Source organism: Salvelinus sp. IW2-2015, linkage group LG22, assembly GCF_002910315.2.
Source record: "Salvelinus sp. IW2-2015 linkage group LG22, ASM291031v2, whole genome shotgun sequence".
NCBI lineage: Eukaryota > Metazoa > Chordata > Actinopteri > Salmoniformes > Salmonidae > Salvelinus > Salvelinus sp. IW2-2015.
This window is the reverse complement of record NC_036862.1, coordinates 23134783-23156587: the sequence shown is the minus strand read 5'-3', so window position 1 is coordinate 23156587 and position 21805 is coordinate 23134783. Positions and strand designations below refer to the sequence as shown.

The window sequence follows — 21805 nt, the reverse complement described above, 5'->3', positions numbered from 1 at the left end:
GAATCTCTTCAGTTTTTGTTGGAAAGGGTTAACACTGAAGGGAAAAAAAGATCCAATCAGGATTTAACTTCGCTGATCTCTAGGGAGCTAAATCTAGCTAGCTAAAAATCAGCCATTGGATAGGCCATCATAAGCTAAATAAAGGTGTCTGGGATTCAACTGTATTAGGACAACATTTTGGAGTGACAGTGGAATCAACCAATAACATTTTGACTTGGAAACTTCTGCCTTGCAGGCCAACTGGTCACTGCTCAATAGTGAGCAGTAGTTTTCCCACGGTCTAGCGAGATGAAGTTTGATTTGAACAAAAGCTATTTGTCACATGCGCASAATACAACAGGTGTAGACCTTACTGTGAAACGCTTACTTACAAGCCCTTAACCAACAGTGCAGTTCAAGAAAGAGTTAAGAAAATATTTACCAAATAAACAAAAGTAAAAAAATAATAAACAAAGTTACAATAACGAGGTTATATACAGGGGGTACCGGTACCAAGTTAATGTGTGGGGGTACAGGTTAGTCAAGGTAATTTGTACATGTACACTACAGTTCAAAAGTTTGGGGTCACTTAGAAATGTCAGTTTTTGAAAAGAAAGCAATTTTTTTGTCCATTAAAATAACATCAAATTGATCAGATATGGCGGCAGGTAGCCTAGTGGTTAGAGCGTTGGGCCAGTAACCAAAAAGTGTTATGGACAGATTAATCTGAGTTTGAGGTGTTCAGATCACAAAGAAGAACATTCGTGAGACGCAGAAAAGATGCTGGAGGAGCGCTTGACGCTATCTGCCAAGCACGGTGGAGACAATGTGATGTTCTGGGGGTGCTTTGGTGGTGGTAAAGTGGGAGATTTGCAAAGGGTAAAAGGGATCTTGAAGAAGGAAGGCTATCACTACATTTTGCAACGCCATGCCATACCCTGTGGACAGCGCTTAAATGGAGCCAATTTCCTCCTACAACAGGATAATGACCCAAAACAGAGCTCCAAACTATGCAATAACTATTTAGGGAAGAAGCAGTCCGGGTGGCCATTTGATTAATTGTTGATTATTGCAGTCTATGGCTTGGGGGTAGAAGCTGTTAAGGAGCCTTTTGGTCTTACACTTGGTGCTCCGGTACTGCTTACCGTGCGGTAGCAGAGAGAACAGTCTATGACTTGGGTGACTGGAGACTTTGACAACAATTTTTGGGTCTTTCCTCTGATACCACCTAGTATATAGGTCCTGGATGGCAGGAAGCTTGGCCCCGCTTTGAGTACACGTCCTGGTATTTCGTCTGGTCCCGCGGCTTTGTGAATGTTGACCTTTTTAAAGCGAGTCACTGGTACTCCCTGCTTTAGTTTTTGCTTGTAAGCTGGAATCAGGAGGATAGAATTATGGTCAAATTCGCCAAATTGAGGGAGAGCTTTGTATGAGTGTGTGGAGTAAAGGTGGTGTAGAGTTTTTTTCCCCTCTGGTTGCATATTAGACATTGCACATGCTGGTAAAAATGAGGTAAAACAGATTTAAGTTTGCCTGCATTAAGGTTACCGGCCACTAGGAGCGCCGTTTCTGGATAAGCATTTTCTTGTTTGCTTATGGCCTTATACAGCTCGTTGAGTGCGGTCTTAGTGCCAGCATCGGTTTGTGGTGGTAAATAGACGGCAACGAATAATACAGATGAGAACTCTCTTGGTAGATAGTGTGGTCTACAGCTTARCATAAGGTACTCTACCTCAGGTGAGCAATACCTTGAGACTTTTTAAATATTAGACATCGCACACCAGTTGTTTTTGACAAATAGACACACACCCCCGCCCCTAGTCTTACCAAGCGTAGCTTCTCTGTCCTGCCGATGCATGGAAAATCCCGCCAGCTTTATCCATGTCGTCGTTCAGCCACAACTCAGTGAAACATAAGATATTACAGTTTTAATGTCCTGTTGGTAGGATAATCTTGATCGTAGATCCATTTTGTTTTTCAATGATTGCACGTTGGCCAATAAAACAGATGGCAACTCACTCGCCTATGAATTCTCAGAAGGCAGCCCGATCTCCACCCCCTTTTTCTCCGTCTTTTCTTCACGCAAATGACGGGGATTTGTGCCCGTTCCCGAGAAATCAGTATATCTTTGCGTCGGACTCGTTCAAATCTTTATCCAGTCGAGGTGAGTAATCGCTGTTCTGATGTCCAGAAGTTATTTTCGGTCATAAGAGACGGTAGCAGCAACACTATGTAGACAATACGTTGTTTTTTTAAAGTTACAAAAAACGAACAAAATAGCACGGTTGGTTAGGAGCACGTAAAACAGCAGCCACCCCCTCCGGCGCCATTTCAAAAGTCGGCTAGTTTGCAGCGGCTGCAGCAGGTGTTATCAAAAAGGATGTTGCTAATTTGTTAGCTTCTCCCTTTTCAATAATAGAAGAAGAAGTTCTTCAAGAACTTCAAGAAGAAGTTACGTTTCAAATCATCATCATCTGGTGATTCGAACTGTGTTTTTTTATTGCAGCGCACTTGCGGTTAGCCATCCCTTTGAAAATAACATGTGTGAAACCGTGTTGCATTTAAAGTGGAACTGAAAGCATTTTAGCAACATGAAATCTTATGAAAATTTGTTCATATACACCCCCAGAAAGAATTAAACTTTTTTTAAATTTTTATGACAAGCGACCACTTAGATATGATCATTTTCACGTTTTCATGAATTCTTAGAATGTTTGGYAATTACGTATACTAAGGCAGTTGTGAAAATTCTATAGTATTATAGAGTGGGAAAGAGGACTTGCGTTTGGACTATTAATAGACACTGCAGTAGATAAAACTGAATAAAAACATCTGTCTTGTCCAGAACCGGAGTCTACACAGACCAGTGCGCTATAGCCAATCAGAGCTACTGTAGGCCTTCATACAAACAAGCCATCACAAGGGCCTGTCTTCATTCACTTTGAACTGGACTGTGTGTTTACAGGCAGTTGCAACAGCGCGACTTTAGATCATTAGAAAGCATTCACCAAAAGCCAAAAGCCAAAATACATCTGAATGGATTTCTGCAAATACGTAAACACCACAGGAGTCCTCTTACATCTGGGAACTGTACAGTCCTATTGAGTGTTCTTGACTAACTATTACTTTTTTTYCCTACTTTTACTGACATATCAGTAAAATATCAGTCATATCAGTTGTTCTGTGCTCTGGCACACTCAGACCAGAGTGCTCTGAAATCGGAGTAAACAACCAGAGTGAATTTGCCAAATCAAGAGATATACTAACTGGATAACAGTCGTTCAAGTTTTTGCTAGCTAACCAAATGACACCTGCATCTCTAGCTGTGTATAGCCACTGAAAAATTATGAGGGGAAAAAGTCAGTCACTCCCACTCCAATGGCATAACATCCTCCTAGCCGCTAGCTAGCTAACATTAGGCTCTGTGCTTTTAGCTTGCTACATAAATAGATATGCTAGCCTATTAGCCACATTATGACTGACTTTTGATCATTGCCCTTGCTAGTTTGATTGTATTGACATTCCTAGCCTTAGTTACATTTGTCCGAATGGAGGCAGCAAACAATGTACCAGGCCAGCTGTGATTTACAACCAGATAACAATATTTTTTGTACTAACAAGACATGTATTGGTGAATTATATTAATCATGCATTGAACTGCATCCATCTATTTTGCCAACAATGCCTTAGTGTACGTCATGGGAAGTTGAGTCAAATATAGCATTTTTAAAACCTCGTATGTAGTTGGTTTTGTAGCATAAAACTGAGAATTTGATATTTTGGACTAATATCATGATTGTCTGTTTTATATCTGCAAAGTAGTTAAAACACTCAGTTCCACTTTAAACTTTATGTCACTGGTTACTTTGTGTGCTAAATGTGAAATGTATTATGCAATGGGAAGTAATAGTTACACATTTCGATTGGGAAATACTTAATGGCATTGTTTTTGTATTCTTATGATTGGGACCTGCTGGCTTATGTCTGAGTTTATGAACTGCTTATCCTTTAACATCATGCTGTGTGTGACTGCTGTCTTTCCATCGGCCCTATGCAGTGGTGTAGTAGTGCCTGGAGAAGTGGGTATACTCTAATTTTGCCAAAAAAGTTCCCAAACGGCCCYCCCAGTGAAGGAAAGGCACGCTATGTGAAAAATCKTGTGTTTTTTTTATGAGTTTTGCTATAGATTTTTCAGAATTTCACTCTCAAAATCACACCTTTTTTTTTTAAATAGAAAAAAAGACAGTCCACAACAATGCTTAAACCACATCAAGCTTATTGGGTGGGCCTGTCAGGGCCTGGCTCCCCAGTGGGTGGGCCTCTGTCCACCCAGGCCCATCCATGTTTATGATGCAAACAGACACTCACTGTCCGAGACCGAGTCAAGACCGATCTGACACCAAGACAAGACAGAGATACTCAATATATGGTTTTGAGACTGATCTTGAGTACTACAACACTGGTGTCTACAGTAAATCTACATATTACTACCTCAATATGAATACATCTGTATGAAGGTCTCGTCAAGGCAGTAGTGATTTAATCTGATTAAATCGAAACAATTCAAACACACGTGTAGATACACTGCATTTAAAAACAATATGACTTATGTGACTTAATTCCATAGTGTGTTACCTTGGGAAGGGCCTCCAGGACCAGAGKAGTCTTGGCTGCCTCTCCATACTGCTGGTAGGCCTCAGCCTTCAGCCTCATCTTCTCAGCCTCAGCCTTCCCTATAGCCTCTATGGAGCAGGCCTCTGCCTCGCCTATCCTCCGGATCTTCTCTGCCTCCGCCTGGGCCGTCAGAACCTTCTTCATCCTGAAAAACACAACACACTCGTATCAGAACAAATTGGAAACAAGATTGATTTCCGAAACAAACAATTTGTATGTAATTCATATGCTATTATTGTGTAATTACCATTTAACCTGATCACTTAGTAAATACGGGGACATTTTTGCACTGTTAAATGAAGTGCTACCAATGTGTTGAAGCATTCCAGACTGATGAGAAAATGTTTTTGCGATAGAAGACAATGCACAAAAGTTGAGTGGAATCCCTAGTGAAGGACATAGTTTGTATGTTACAGCTAGGTAAACGTATAATGGGAAATAGACTGTGGATATGTTCTGATATAATATAAAAGGTGTTCCTACTTCTGTCCCTCAGCCAGCTGCTGCATCTTGTATGCCTCTGCCTCGGCAGGCCTCTTCACCATGGCGATGAGCTCCATCTCTGTGCGGACAATCTCCTTCTCCTCAATGGTGATCTGCTTCTTCCTCTGAACCACCTCAATCTCTATCTCCTCCCGCCTGATCTTCTGCTGTTCTTTAGCTGCCTGCAGCTCATAGGCCAGCTGAGCTTCCGCTTTCTGGAGACACAGGGACAGAGAGTTACATGACCATGACGTCCATGTTGAAGCACATAGACAGAGAGACGGCCGTCTATGTTGAAAGAGGAGTTTTAATGTTAAGGTTGYCTGGATGGAGCATTTGGCTGCTTAGGGCTATATTCAATGTTCATTCCAGGCTCTCTGATCACGTAAGATGTCGCATTTACTAAATTACTAACGCCTAATGATAATTTAGACTCGGATGGACCAACATCATAGAATKATTTAGTAGACTGGAATTTCTACCACACTGTACTTATTTAACTGGCATTCAAGAGTGGAGCATGGAGTTCATGCAGACCTTGGTGTTGACTTCTTGGTTGAAAGCAGCCTTCTGCAGTTCAAGTTCTCGTTTGGAGTCGGCCATCTTGGTGTCGGCCAGGAACTTGACATCCATCATCTCCTTCTTGCACTCCGCTTCCTGGCGAGAGAGTGAGAGAGAATAATATACATGAGAGAGAGGGTGAGAGGAAAAGGGGAAATTAATAAAATGAGCTTACAAACCTCTCAAATTAAAAGAATGTATATTAATATACATGTATATATAATATATATAATAATATATATATAATATATAATATATATATATATATATAATATACACCGCCTGTCACAACTTCTGCCGAAGTTGGTCCCTCTCCTTGTTCGYGCGGTGTTCGGCGGTCGACGTCACCGACCTTCTAGCCATCACTGATCATTTTTCATTGGTTTTGTCTTGTCTTCCATCACACCTGGTTTCAATCCCATCAATTACATGTTGTGTATTTAACCCTGATTGTTTGTTGTTTTGTTTGTGCAAGTCATGTTCTGGTGTGCGGCGGGTTTTGTACCCTTTTTATATTATTTTTGTATATATTGGTTTTATATATTGGTTTTCAGTGTTTTTTAGCATTTATTAAACTGCTCCGTTTAAACCAAGTTCACTCTCCTGCGCCTGACTTCCCTGCCACCAGCACGCACTCATTACACTGCCCTCTGGAATTAATCAAGTTCATTGAATCTTACTCTTATCCCAGCATCCCTTTCTGCCTCTGCCACACCGATGTCTGCATCCCTCTGAACTGCTGCTGTCTGAGTTTTCCCCAGGGAGCTCAGGTAGTCCAGTTTATCATAGACATCCTACAACACACACACACACACACACAGATTACAACACACAACCTGAGACACTTGAGGGAACAAAAACGTCAATAAAATGTCCAACAACATGTGATAACATCTAATTGATTGTAGCCCTTGCAGTGAGGAGCTGATAATTAAAAGTGGATCTCACTGATGGGGACTGTGACAGTCTAGGCTAATTCACAGCTATTAGAACTACTACCAGTCCACAATTAATCATAATCAACAACGGTGAAGACTAGTTAATTGGAGTCGCCTCCCAGTCAACATCATCCATTAAATTCCATAGGAAAACAAGCACCAATACACATGGAATGCAAAATAATTAAAATTTTAAAAAGTCACACGATAAACACAGCAAAGGCAAAAAAATAACATTTGAAATATAAAAAAAGGTGTGTTTAACTGCCTTTATCCTCCACTCTTCATGGCACCCCCAACAGACTCACCTTGATAGTGAAGCTGAGGATCTCGATGCCCATCCTGCCCACGTCGGGAGCTGCCACCTCCCTCACCAGCTGGGCAAACTTGTCCCTGTCCTGGTAGATTTGCTCCACTGTCAGTGTGCCTGTGGAGAGGGGAGAGCAGCAGAGCCCGTCAGTGTCTCTACAACACTGAATATAGACCCACTTCACTAACTGACTACTTTATTAAAGCTATCCCACATGGTAGTCAAATAATCACTGAAATTCATGGGTATTTACAAAGACAAAATGCATTGTTAAAAGCACAGATCTATAAAGTCATCATSATCATATAGTAAAACATGATAAAAATCTCATAATACAGAACATATAATGTTTACTTTTCAATAGTGCAGTCTATATATTCTTGGATTTCATGTTTTAGAAGTTACCAGTGGTGGAAAAAGTACCCAACTGCCATACTTGAGTAAAAGTAAAGATACCTTAATCGAAAATGACTCAGTAAAAGTCACCCAGTAAAATTCTARTTGAGTAAAAGTCTAAGTATTTGGTTTAAAATATACTTAAATATCAAAAGTAAAAGTATAAATAATTWAAAATTCCTTAAATTAAGCAAACCGGATGGCACCATTTTTTTTTTTTTCATTTACAGAAAGCCAAGGGCACACTCCAACATTCAGACATCATTTACTAGTGATGGGCATTCCGGCTCTTTTCAGTGAGKCGGCTCGTTCGGCTCGGCTCAGCTCACCAAAAAGAGCTGGCTCTTTTGGCTCCCAAATGGCTCTTTAAAAAAATAMATGTTTTGTATTTTTTCAAGTCAAACAGTTTGAGATACTATGACTATGATTGGTGTTAAAACAAGTCTAATTAAATGAAATCATACTCTACCTTAACCACAATGTATTTAAAAATGCATTGGTTTGTTATGGAAAATAATGCTATTAAACATTTGCATTTAAAGTATACATTTTTAATGTATATAAACAAAGTGCATATAATTCTAACCATTCAAAATGAACACAATCTGAATAGTATAATAGAAAATTCCACCATATCAAAGAAAAATAAATAACAATTTGCAAAACTGCAGCATCCCACAAATTTAAAATGTAAAAAAGAAGGATGCTATTACACATGTGCTTTTGAGATAACTTTTTTAATGTATATAAACAAAGTGCATATAAATGTAACAAACAGGTGCATTGACAATGGCCAGATGATGGCATCCTTTGACTCAAGAAACCGCTTCAACATATAAAATGTTGAATTCCACCATGTAGTGCAGTCTTGTTTAGGCCTCAACTCAGGCCTCCCCATCTGGAATTGTGTAGACTTTAGTTTTTCAGAACCTACTGTGCTTCTGTGGAAATAGTCCGCAGTTGCTTTCACTTTGTCCACAGTGGGCTTCATCACCTTCAGAGCATCTCTTYCAATCAGGTTGATTGTGTGGGCAAGACATGGATGATGGGTCCATTTTAACGGCTTTGGTTATGTTAGCTGCATTGTCGCTTACAAAACAGACCACTTTTCCATCTACTTGCCATTCTCTGGCCACTCTCAACAGTTCCTCTGCCAAGTTCTCTGAGGTGTGTCTGTCGCTGAACTCAAAGCAGTCCAGAAGACAAAAAATATTCAATGAAGTGCAAGTAAACGACATGTAAGAAGTGGTTACCCTTGACGTCCAGCAGTCAGTGCAGTAGCTTTTTGGACTCTTTCCTGCACTGAAGCCTGTGTGCTCTCGTACAGTTGTGGAATAAGTGATTTTGAACAAGTTGTCCTGCTTGGAATTGTGTACATTGGATTTAGACTACTGCTATAATTTCTAAAACCTCTGTCCTCCACCATCGAAAATGGCTGGAAATCAGGTGCACAGTTCGCATATGCCGGTGTAGGTTGTGCGTAGAACCGGCTTTATGAGATTTTGTTTTGGCAAATTCTACACTGTGCTCTAAAATTGTCTACATTATTAAAATGTATCTAAATGCTACTGTGCTTCCGACTCATTTTCCAGCTGTTGTTTTCTCTCCTCYACTGCTAAGTATGTGACTGAGTGAGTTGGTTTCGCCCTCCCTCACGCATCTTTGGTTCATTGGTTGACACTGCGTGTCTGATTGACAGGAACAACAGGTGAGGCTGTTAGTCGGACCAGACAGTCAGAACGAATGTGTGCGCTTGAGCATTTAGGCCTATATTATTTTTTCGTTCTTTGAATTACTTAATTCTATTCATTTAAATCTTTTGATTATTCATATCTTAATTTTTTATATATTTTTATAAATAGATTRGGCTCTTCTGATATGCGTGCCGGCTCCCAATTAGACTATTTTCCTGTCCTGCTAAGCATTCAAAATGTAACGAATGTAATGTACTTTTGGGTGTCAAGGAAAATGGAGTAAAAAGTGAAATATTTTCTTAAGGAATGTAGTGAAGTAAAAGTACAGATACCCCCCAAAAAATTACTTAAGTAGTACTTTAAAGTATTTTTACTTAAGTACTTTACCCTTTCACACATTCAGGCTCTCATTACATTTACATTTGGAAAAATTATTTGAATTTGGACAGGCTATATTTAGTACAAAGCTTGAACAGACTCTTTGAAAAGCTACCTATCAGCAATTTGTTGTTGAAAAACTACCCATTAGCAAAAACCATGTGTGTGTTGTTAAGTTCGTGTTTTAAGTATCCCTATATCTCTGTTATTACGGTGCTATCACTCTGTTATTAGTGTGCCTACGCAGGAGTCTCATTGTTGATTAACCTAGCCTGAGTGCAATGGCAACCATGTATTGTGCTATTTTTTGTGTTAACATTGGTAGCAGAGGATGGCTAATAARGACAACGTGCCACCTCGCGTTGTAATATCCGTTGAGGTCGTATGAAAGTTGGAAAAATGAACTAGGAATCTGGACACGGGTTACTAATCTGGACAAGAAAAAGCAAGCACTTGCGGTGGTATTATCGCTCAAAGGAAGAGCGAGAGATACAGCACTGGAAATATCCGTTGAGGATTTGAAGGATGACGGTATGGGAACTTACAGTGGGGAGAACAAGTATTTGATACACTGCCGATTTTGCAGGTTTTCCTACTTACAAAGCATGTAGAGGTCTGTAATTTTTATCATAGGTACACTTCAACTGTGAGAGACGGAATCTAAAACAAAAATCCAGACATTCCACATTGTTTATTGATTTTTAAGTAATTCATTTGCCATTTTATTGCATGACATAAGATATTTGATCACCTACCAACCAGTAAGAATTCCGGCTTCTCACAAACCTGTTAGTTTTTCTTTAAGAAGCCCCTCCTGTTCTCCACTTCATTACCTGTATTAACTGCACCTGTTTGAAACTCGTTACCTGTATAAAAGACACATGTCCACACACTCAATCAAACAGACTCCAACCTTCTCCACAATGGCCAAGACCAGAGAGCCGTGTAAGGACATCAGGGATAAATTGTAGACCTGCACAAGGCTGGGATGGGCTACAGGACAATAGGCAAGCAGCTTGGTGAAAGGCAACAAACTGTTGGCGCAATTATTAGAAAATGGAAGAATTCAAGATGACGGTCAATCACCCTCGGGTCTGGGGCTCCAATACAAGATCTCACCTCGTGGGGCATCAATGATCATGAGGAAGGGTGAGGATCAGCCAGAACTACACGGCAGGACCTGGTTCAATGACCCTGAAGAGAGCTGGGACCGCCAGTCTCAAAGAAAACTTTTAAGTAACACACTACGCCGTCATGGATTAAAATCCGTGCAGCGCACGCAAGGTCCCCTCTCAGCCAGCGCATGTCCAGGCCCGTCTAAGTTTGCCAATGACCATCTGGATGATCCAAGAGAGAGAATGGAGAGAAGGTCATGTGGTTGATTGAGACAAAAATAGAGCTTTTTGGTCTAAACTCCACTCGCCGTGTTTGGAGGAAGAAGAAGGATGAGACAACCCCAAGAACACCATCCAACCGTGAAGCATGGAGGTGAAACATCATTCTTTGGGGATGCTTTTCTGTACAAGGGGACAGGACGACTGCACCGTATTGAGGGGAGATGGATGGGGCCATGTATAGCAGATCTATGGCCAACAACCTCCTTCCCTCAGTAAGAGCATTGAAGGATGGTCGTGGCTGGGTCTTCCAGCATGACAACGACCCGAAACACACAGCCAGGGCAACTAAGGAGTGGCTCCGTAAGAAGCATCAAGGTCCTGGAGTTGCCTAGCCAGTCTCCAGACCTGGAACCCAATAGAACATCTTTGGAGGGAGCTGAAAGTCCGTATTGCCCAGCGACAGCCCGAAACCTGAAGATCTGGAGAAGGTCTGATTGTGGGCCAAAATCCCTGCTGCAGTGTGTGCAAACCTGGTCAAGAACTACAGGACACGTATGATCTCTGTAATTGCAAACAAAGGTTTCTGTACCAAATATTAAGTACTGCTTTTCTGATGTATCAAATACTATGTCATGCAATAAAAATGCAAATGAATTACTTAAAAATCATACAATGTGATTTTCTGGATTTTTGTTTTAGATTCCGTCTCTCACAGTTGAAGTGTACCTATGATAAAAATTACAGACCTCTACATGCTTTGTAAGTAGGAAAACCTGCAAAATCGGGCAGTGTATCAAATACTTGTTCTCCCCACTGTATATTAGAGCACTGGATTCTGTGTTTATTAAAGAAGATGCCTACGAGGCATATTCAAACTTTGACAGTGTTACTAGAGACATTTCGGTTGCAATGACGGATTACATAATTGATTTCGAACAGAGTTTTATTTTTTATTAACAACAAATCAATACAGGAAGTACATGTGGGAACACAAGTATATATAAATAATATACWAAGGACAATTGGGCTAGGGGGTACAATATCACATTACACAAGGACTTTAAGGGACATACATAAAATAATAATTGTAACAGCTTTTTTTGTTAGTAGAGTATTTAATTGTCTTKAAATACAGTTCAATTTATTTTTGTAAGGTAAGAAAATGTGTTGTGTTTGTAAATTTACATTTGTGAATATGAAATTTGGCCAAAAGAATAATGAAATTAATTACATAAAAATGTTTCAGCTTATTTCTATCGTAGGTAAAGAATCCAAGCAGTACATCTCTCCACAATAGTGTAAAATCTTCATAAATGTGTTCAATTATAAATCTACTGATGTCTTGCCACAGTTTTCTTACATGAATACAATGCCAAAAAAGATGCAACACTGTTACTGGGTGGTCATTACAAAAGGAGCAATTTGAGTTTATGTTTTCCTTAAACTTCTTCATATAGTGGTTGGCAGGATAATATTTATGAATAATTTTAAAGGAAACTTCCTTAATTTTGTTAAGTAGGTATGTGTGTGGCAACATCCAAACTTTTTCCCAACAGATATTATCAATAAATTAATTCCAATAAGGCATGACATAAGGTATAGATATAACATCCTGCTGAAACAAGGTTCGTATCGCTCTGTTGTTGAATGGATCAAAAGGGAAACAAATCTTTCCTACTGATGAGTCAACAGGGTCAACGGAAGGTAGGCTCTGAGGGTCAGGTCTTGACATGCTCCTGAATAATAAAGCAACACCTGAGGGAATGGCACCTAAAACAATTGCAAAATCTTTAGGTGTTACAGGGACCTTGTAAAGTYATAAGAATTCCTTATAACTGAGTAAAAGACCCTCTGCATTTACCAGTTGGCTCACCAATAGGATATTATTTCGGAACCAATATTCTAAAATCAAATAAATATTTTTATACAATATATCCCGATTATTCCATATATAATATCTGTGTGGAGAAATATTATGCTTATAAATTAAGGACCATGACAAGAAAACCTGCGGATGAAAAGCAGAACGTTTCACTGGAACTTTGTCAATATTATAATTGCAAACCAACATGAAGTTAAGGCCACCAAAAGTAGAAAAAACATGATGAGGAATAAAATTCCACATAAAAGTGGGTCTTCTTAGGAATTGTTTTATCCAATTGATCTTAAAAGTATTATTTAAGGTAGTAAAGTCCAGAAAATTCAGCCCATCATTCTCATAAGTGTTCATTACAACAGTTTTCCTAATGTAATGGGTATGGTTTCTCCACAGAAAGTTGAAAATCATCTGGTCTATCGCCTTGCTTATTTTACTGTCAAGATATAAAGATAGAGCGCCATATGTTATTCTAGACATATCTTCAGCCTTGGTTATTAGAACTTCCCTTTAAAGATAAGTCCCTCTGTAGCCATTGATTTAGCTTCTTCTGGGTTTTTTTTTATAAGAAGGTTAAAATCTAATAAGCCTCTACACTTCTGATCCTTTGTAATGGTTATGCCTAAATATGTAAGTTCTTCTMTTACTGGAATACCATAATATGAAGGTGTCACACAATCTTTGACAGCCATGAGTTCACATTTATTAATGTTAAGATATAGACCAGACGCTTTGAAAAAGGATCGTATCACATTGATCGATATGGGGATTTGGTTAGCATCTTTCAGAAAAAGTGTAGTATTGTCAGCCAGCTTGCTTATAATCATTTCTTTACCAGCTATGGAAATACCTTGTACAGGACTATTATTTAAAGAATTTGTAAGAAGTTGGGTGATTAATAAAAACAGGTACGGAGAAATAGGACAACCTTGCCTAATTCCTCTCTTTAACTCAAATCTAGGTGAGGCGCAAAATATTTCAATTTGATAGAGCTGTTACCATTTGTATAGAGAGTCATAATAGCCTTAAAGACAAAATAGCCAAAGCCAAGTCTCTCAAGGGAGTGGAAGAGGAACTGATGCTCTACTGCTTGATAAAAATCAAAAAATAATACGACGCTATCCTCGGTTATTAGGTCTGAGTAGTCAAGTATGTCTAATACTAGTCTGAAATTGTTAGAAATATGTCTGTTCCTCATAAAGCRAGACTGTGTTTCATCAATGATTGCATCCAGGACTTCTTTAATTCTTTTTGCAAGTAGTAAGGCTAATATCTTATAGTCATTATTAAGAAGACAAATTGGACGCCAGTTATCGATGAGCAGCACTTATTTTTTAGGCTTAGGTATGTGTTATTAACCCCTGTCTCATTGTAGGAGGGAGAACATTGTTTTTAATACTCTCTAAGACGACTTCAAATAGGAAGGGAGCTACTTGTTCAGAAAATAATTTGTAAAATTCTGATGTAATTCCATCAACACCTGGTGATTTATTGTTCTTTAGATGTTTGATAGACTCTATAATCTCTTCAACTTTGATGGGTTCATCACACTGTTTAGATTCTATGTCACTGATAGAGTGAACATTATTCAGTGAGTCAAATAAAACATATCTGTGGATTCCTGACAGTACGTAGAGCTACACAATTTTCTGTGAAAATTGCTACAGTATTTAGCGATTAATTTTWGTTTAACTTATGGATAGTGTTATTTGTAGAGTGAAATTTCTCAAGTCTAAAGAAATAGGATGAATTCTGTTCTCCCTCAATCCATTTTTTCCTAGATCTAATAAAGACTCCTTCTGCTTTTAATCTARATACACTGCTCAAAAAAATAAAGGGAACACTAAAATAACACATCCTAGATCTGAATGAATGAAATATTCTTAGTAAATACTTTTTTCTTTACATAGTTGAATGTGCTGACAACAAAATCACACAAAATGTTTGTGATCAAATGGAAATCAAATTTATCAACCCATGGAGGTCTGGATTTTGGAGTCACACTCAAAATTAAAGTGGAAAACCACACTACAGGCTGATCCAACTTTGATGTAATGTCCTTAAAACAAGTCAAAATGAGGCTCAGTAGTGGTGTGGCCTCCACGTGCCTGTATGACCTCCCTACAACGCCTGGGCATGCTCCTGATGAGGTGGCGGATGGTCTCCTGAGGGATCTCCTCCCAGACCTGGAAAGCATCCAGGTCTAAAGCATCCGCCAACTCCTGGACAGTCTGTGGTGCAACGTGGCGTTGGTGGATGGAGCGAGACATGATGTCCCAGATGTGCCCATAGCTTTAATGCCTTCCTCTTGCAGGAACTGCTGACACACTCCAGCCACATGAGGTCTAGCATTGTCTTGCATTAGGAGGAACCCAGGGCCAACCGCACCAGCATATGGTCTCACAAGGGGTCTGAGGATCTCATCTCGGTACCTAATGGCAGTCAGGCTCCCTCTGGCGAGCACATGGATGGCTGTGCGGCCCCCCAAAGAAATGCCACCCCACACCATGACTGACCCACCGCCAAACCGGTCATGTTGGAGGATGTTGCAGGCAGCAGAACGTTCTCCCCGGCGTCTCCAGACTCTGTCACGTCTGTCACATGCTCAGTGTGAACCTGCTTTCATCTGTGAAGAGCACAGGGCGCAGTGTCGAATTTGCCAATCTGGTGTTCTCTGGCAAATGCCAAACGTCCTGCACGGTGTTGGGCTGTAAGCACAACCCCACTTGTGGACGTCGGGCCCTCATACCACCCTCATGGAGTCTGTTTTCTGACCGTTTGAGCAGACACATGCACATTTGTGGCCTGCTGGAGGGTCATTTGCAGGGCTCTGGCAGTGCTCTCCTGCTCCTCCTTGCACAAAGGCGGAGGTAGCGGTCCTGCTGCTGGTTGTGCCCTCCTACGGCCTCCTTCACGTCTCCTGATGTACTTGCCTTTGTCCTTCCTGGTAGCGCCTCCATGCTCTGGACAAACCTTCTTGCCACAGCTCGCATTGATGTGCCATCCTGGATGAGCTGCACTACCTGAGCCACTTGTGTGGGTTGTAGACTCCGTCTCATGCTAACACTAGAGTGAAAGCACCGCCAGCATTCAAAAGTGACCAAAACATCAGCCAGGAAGCATATGAACTGAGAAGTGGTCTGTGGTCACCACCTGCAGAACCACTCCTTTATTGGGGGTGTCTTGCTAATTGCCTATAATTTCCACCTGTTGTCTATTCCATTTGGACAACAGCATTTTAAATTTATTGTCAATCAGTGTTGCTTCCTAAGTGGACAGTTTGATTTCACAGAAGTGTGATTGACTTGGAGTTACATTGTGTTGTTTAAGTGTTCCCTTTATTTTTTTGAGCAGTGTATTTTAAGTGCATATGAAAACTGATCATAAAACAATTTAATAAAAAATGTTTTACATATACATGTTCCTAAGACCTTTTTCACTTGGAAATAAGTATTAATAACTAAATAGAACAATAACTGTGTAAAGTCAGAGCAGACCTGTACGCCCTTTAAAACAMTATCTTAGTTACTGTATCCATAAAAAATAAATACAACTTTCAGTCTTCGTAAGTTTGTAAACAAAATAGGCCTTCTGGTCATACAAGAACAAACTAATATATTGAAGTACCTGAGTATTCCAAAAAATAGTCACCTGATGCTTGTTAGGTAAAGTTAAACAATACAAGGAAAATGAGAATACCTTGGTCAAAACCATCAATCTGTTCCTTCTGGTGAGATTTTAGGGAGGAATATGGATTTCTGAACCGTTGATGAAGCCTCGTCCTCCGACGAAGTAAGCAGCATTTCCCTCATTTCGTGCTTTCTTGATCGTTGGCCACAATTTGTTCCTTCTTTCTATGTCCTCCGGGCTGAGTTTTTCGGCAAAAAGCATACCATGGTTCTGAAGGAAGGCATTCTTCCTAGCAGCTTTCCAGACAGCATCCCTGTAGAATCTGGCAGTGAAGAGGATGATACCCCTTGGTCTTGAATCGTTTTGCTGTTGTTTCTTGCCGAGGCGATGGACAACGTCGATGGTATCACCAACTTTATTCTTCCCTGCAGGCATAACTTCTTGGCAGATGCGGATGGCCTCTCCTCGCACATCCTCATTCTCCACCTCAGAGTCTCAGGTTCCATCTTCTTGTGTATTGTTCCAGATCAGTGAGACATCTATGCTGCCCTCCCAAGCAGAGGCAGTAACTGCTCATAGAATGGAAGTTTTTTTTTAAATTGTCCAGCCAAATGAATTATAGGGTGATTATTGGAGATGTAATGATCTGTTGCATTACTATGAGTAAATGTTTTATTAATGTTGACCCTGACCTCTGACCCTTAAACGGCAGTTACTGCCTTCTTCCGTGACACGATACGTTATAAATTGCAGGGTAATACCAAAGCAAAGAGCAGTATCTGCCATTTTCATTTGTTAGTTTACTATACTTGTACTTCTACACTGTCAGTAATTACACTGCTCTTGTATTAATTTATACTATTAATACAAGAGCAGTGTAATTACTGACAGTGTAACAGAGTTGAAACGGCATCATTTGTGTGTCTTCCACTAAGATACCCGTTGCATTTACATAGAGATGTAGGTTCTGCATGAGTCACATTACATACTGTGTTTGACAAGTAGCCTATGTCTTGTTATAAGAATAAATGTGAAAAGCAGCACTGCAATTGTTTGAATTACATGAAATGATTACCTGTCTTTAAATATATAATGATGGAACATGCTAGAAGTATGATGTAGGGTAATACAAATTATTTAAAAAAGGACCATGAGTTTGCTAATAAAAAATAAATGTATTTTTTCAAATGACACTTGAATGAATAAATAACAGCTTTAAGAAGACATTGTAAACATATTTACATGTTCATATTCATAAGAGGACCCAAATGACATTTAGCTTCAATTGATAAAATGCTGAATAGTTAAATTAAACATTACTTAAAAATGAAATGTAAGTAAAACTTCTTCAGTGCTCTTCCATATCACTCATCCTCAGCAATGCTGTTCACAGCCAATGCATTCCAGAACTGCCTTCGATTTGCAGGCATCAGAGGACACAGCTTGGTGATTATGTCCATCTTCTTGGACATAATGACTTTCTTCACGATGAAGTCAAGCTCTGAAGTCCTTTTCTTCATGGGAGACTTTGTAGAAGAGGCTCCTGGACCCACGCCTCAACTGGATCTCAGACATCTCTGCCAGCTTTGGTGCTGCTGCCTTCTTCAGCTTAACGATGGAATTACCAGCTTTCCATGCCAGGATGTTTTCCTTTTTCATTTCGACCACCTCCACCTTGCCTGCATTGGAAGTAGCGACCACATAGAGGAAGTCCCCAAAGTCGTACACAACACCTTCAGGTCGAGCTTTKATTTCCTGTTCCACGCCATGTTGGAAACTGTCTGCACTCATGAAGGTGGTCCTGGCTCGAAGAACTTGAGGGTGATGTCCTCCATCAAAGTTGAGTCAGCATTGACAACACTCACCAGTGATGATAGGAGGCACCAGTTTTTGTTTTGAGAAGTACAGTTATCCACCGCATGCTTGACATCTCTCCCTCTCCAGTGCTGTTACGTAAGATGACAATCTCCTCTGCCTTCCGACCATCTGTTCCTTCATGCCATACCACTGAGATTGTTTTATTCTTCCTTTGAGACTTCTTTCCAATGGTGGCGAATGTAGTGGCTGATTTGGGGATGGAAGGGCTCAATGTGCTGCAGGAATGGATTCATGTTCAATTTGCTCGCTGAAGCTTTCTTTCCCCTCTGATCCTTTGGTGGAATCAGTTTGGTGGTGATTGACTTGCCCATCATCATGACAATCAGCCTGTCATTTTTGGGGTGGTAGCCCAATGTTGCCAGAAAAAAAACACTTTGCACACCTGTTGTGCAGAACCGCTCTGGTTTGGAAGATGGTACAGAAACGACCTGCTGCGTCGACTGTCAGCACCAACAGTGATATTTTTCTTAGATGGATCTTCCACATGGTGGTACAGCAATGTCCTCTTCTCCTTATACTTCATCTCCCCAATACTTTTCCCATATTTCCTTTCGCCTACCCTCTGAAATATTCTGAGTACATTGCCAATTGCATTTGGGACCACATGGCTTACCCATTGGTGGAATCTTGGATTTCTTGTTTGATAGGCTGAAAGTGGATGATAATCTTCATCATCGGCAATTGAWGTCTCATCTGATAGACTGATGTCGAAGGAGTCATAGACCACCCACTGGTTCTCTATTTCTTCAAATAGTGTTGACACTGACTTCAGTTAAAGGGGGTAGATCAGGAATCTTTGTTGGAATGTGGCCCTCAAACTCAACTGAAATAAATASAGCAAATAATCAGGGACATGCATCCAAATGATTCTATTCTGTCATGATAATTAATACTGACATTTTGTGGTGTGCAAACATTTGATCATAATCCTTTTCAGTTATTCTATAATATAGGATAGAATCAATGTTGATTTTATCTTGTGTAAACATAATTTTCACTGTCATAACTCCCAAAAAGGCTCTTAAATTTATTTTGATTTACAAATACAAAAAAATTGCATGGATGGACATTGACAGGAATAAAACCTAGTATTGACGTGGTTATACTGTCCTAATGCACCCTTACGTGGCAACTTTGATCCGTATAGATACTTATTATCTAGACAAGAGGGATTGGTGGAAGTCATGCAAAACTGTTTTTTCTGCATTCATGTAATGATGGCACTGAAGCAGACGCATTGAGCACACATTTGGCATATCAAAGCTTGTTGTACTAATTACATATGCCACCAACAAAGGTGATGGATACAATTTGGGATTTTAACTTTCCTGACCGGTACAGTCACGCAATACTGGAATATAAAAGAAAACCAGAAACGAGTGTGCATGGCTTTTGACAATTCAGTATGGGGTGCACGTCCAACTGACTGTCAGCTGGCTAGAGATCGTGTGTGTGGTGTAACGTTACGGATTCAAATAACCCATGGAATGTCACAATACAACTAGGGATTATATTAATTCTAGGTATAATAGATTGAAGCTAGTATAAACTGATCGTCTCTTATGGGAACATGTAGCACAAATCGATTGCTTCATGCTAATGCTAGCTAGGTTGGTTTTGACGTTTTGGTAGGGTCGTGTCAGTTTTAGCTAGGTGGCTGTCACTGGCTAGAAATAGTGTATATGGTGTACTGATTCAAAGAAACCATCAGATGAAATTTCAGAATATAATTCATTATACGGCTAATAGATTTAAGTTAGTATCAATTGCAGATCTCCTCTTATGAGAACAGGTAGCATTGTTAATCTATGCTCGCTAGCTAGTTTAGCTTGCTAGCTAGCTAATTAATTTTGATCTCAGATCTATTTAGCTAGCTAGTTCTTACCAGTGTCTGGATGTCGGTGTTTCAGAGCAAGTTCAACCATCATTTCCCCCCGGGAATGCTGTGCCATGGTGTTGTATCCCTAGATTAGCAATGTATGTGTTTGTAGCTGTCAGTCAGTGTCATACAGGTTCGATTGCATAACTATCAGAATATAATGATATGATACCAAGGTAAAACGCAGTAACTGCAGCCAAGGGCAGGTTGAAACCAAGCTAAAAGGCAGTAAGTTCAGTTACTGCCATTTACCTTGGTTTCACAGTAACTTTTTGCAGTTACTGCTAATACGACCCCCATTTTCTCCAAAACACAAAACAAAAGAGGCAGGATACTTGTCCACATGATTAAGCATGCATTTAATGTAACAAAAATGACATTAACTCATTTGACCAAATGAGCAGTTACTGCCTTTTTGCTTGGGAGGGCAGTATTGTATACATTGTTATTCTTTTCCACACTTTTTTCAACTTTTGCCACTCATTTTCACCACATGCAAACTCCAGTCATTTTCAAGCCTTCGATCCTACCATTTTCTCAATGGCGTCAGACCTGGAGTTGATGAGTAAGGAGAGGGTAGCCACGATGTCAGAGTCTTGTTTTTTTTTGGAGGGTGGAGGTTTGCACGGAGTAACAGGTAAAGAGGGGAATTTGTCATCTTCAACAGCATTCGAAAGCATGATAGTATCCATAGGGCAAGCGTAGTTATGGCAGTTGTCTATAAGCACGTTTCTCTCTTGTTGATTAGCAATAGAACAGTTAGCTTTTCTTTTTTTTGTCACGATTTCACATGGACATGCCGAAATAAATTATCAAATTCTTATTCCAGTCACAGGAAAGTTCTTATATCTTGAACAAATAAAAACAGTAATAGTAATGACTGTAAACTTGTTTTTTCACAATCTTTCTGAACATTGGRGCGGAGTTCGGTAAAAAAAAGCGTCTGTTCAAGCCGCCATCTTGGCCTCCCCCCTCCGGGAGATGGTTCTCCCAGATGCAGTGTTAGTTTTCAAGTTGCTAGATGCTGCCTGTCTGGATGGTAGGGAGAAACAGTTGGCTTTGACTGCTTGTACTGTGCTGACTTTTGCGTCAATGAAGTCGGCGCTAAAAATAATTTTGGGTGGAAAGACGTCTGTGGCGCCAATAACAGACGGAATGCAAGTGAGTGAAGCAGCATATTACACTGGTCAGCAGAGAAAAGGCACCAAAAAGTCACGTTCTCAAGACAACCTGACGAGGGCACCATTGCTCGGCACAAATCCACTGGACAGATGGAAGGAGATCCAAATGTGCTATTTGTCAAAGCACTTACCATTGGGTTAATGACTGTCATAAAAATTAACACGTTAAACAGAGGAAAAAGTAAACAGAGCAGTGTAACATTACACTGTTTTCAAACCAATCTGCTTCTGATACTGAGATCTTTATAGTTGAATCCATAGGATCTGCTGTGATTGATACTGCATGTACACGCACAGTGTGTGGTGCAAAATGGCTTGATAGCTATGTCAGTGAACTAAATATAAAAGTACACAATATGATTGACACACCAAGCAACAGAGCTTTCAAATTTGGAGATGGGAGAATCGTCCATTCTACCGAAAGTTAAGATACCAGGAACAATTGGTCAGATTAAGTGTCATATTGAAACYGAGGTGGTCACTACAGATATCCCCTTACTATTAAGCAAAGCTTCCKTCAAGAAGGCAGAGGCTGTACGAGACATAAAAAATGACAAGGCAGTGAWMWTTAAACAACCAGTGACCCTTGAACTTACTACCTCAGGCCACGA

At 40.0% G+C, this 21805-nt stretch overlaps 1 protein-coding gene across 1 annotated transcript in view; it reads right to left on the bottom strand.

Moving 5' to 3' along the window:
- The window catches only part of LOC111982826 (flotillin-2), a 44212-nt gene that overhangs the window by 3696 nt on the left and 18711 nt on the right, over positions 1 to 21805 (bottom strand). The window contains exons 5-9 of the mRNA XM_024014438.2: positions 6944 to 7062; positions 6378 to 6491; positions 5674 to 5793; positions 5137 to 5351; positions 4615 to 4798 (exon numbers count right to left, since the gene is read on the bottom strand). Coding sequence (XP_023870206.1) covers positions 4615 to 4798; positions 5137 to 5351; positions 5674 to 5793; positions 6378 to 6491; positions 6944 to 7062 — 752 coding nt within the window. The remainder of the gene's footprint in view (positions 1 to 4614; positions 4799 to 5136; positions 5352 to 5673; positions 5794 to 6377; positions 6492 to 6943; positions 7063 to 21805) is intronic.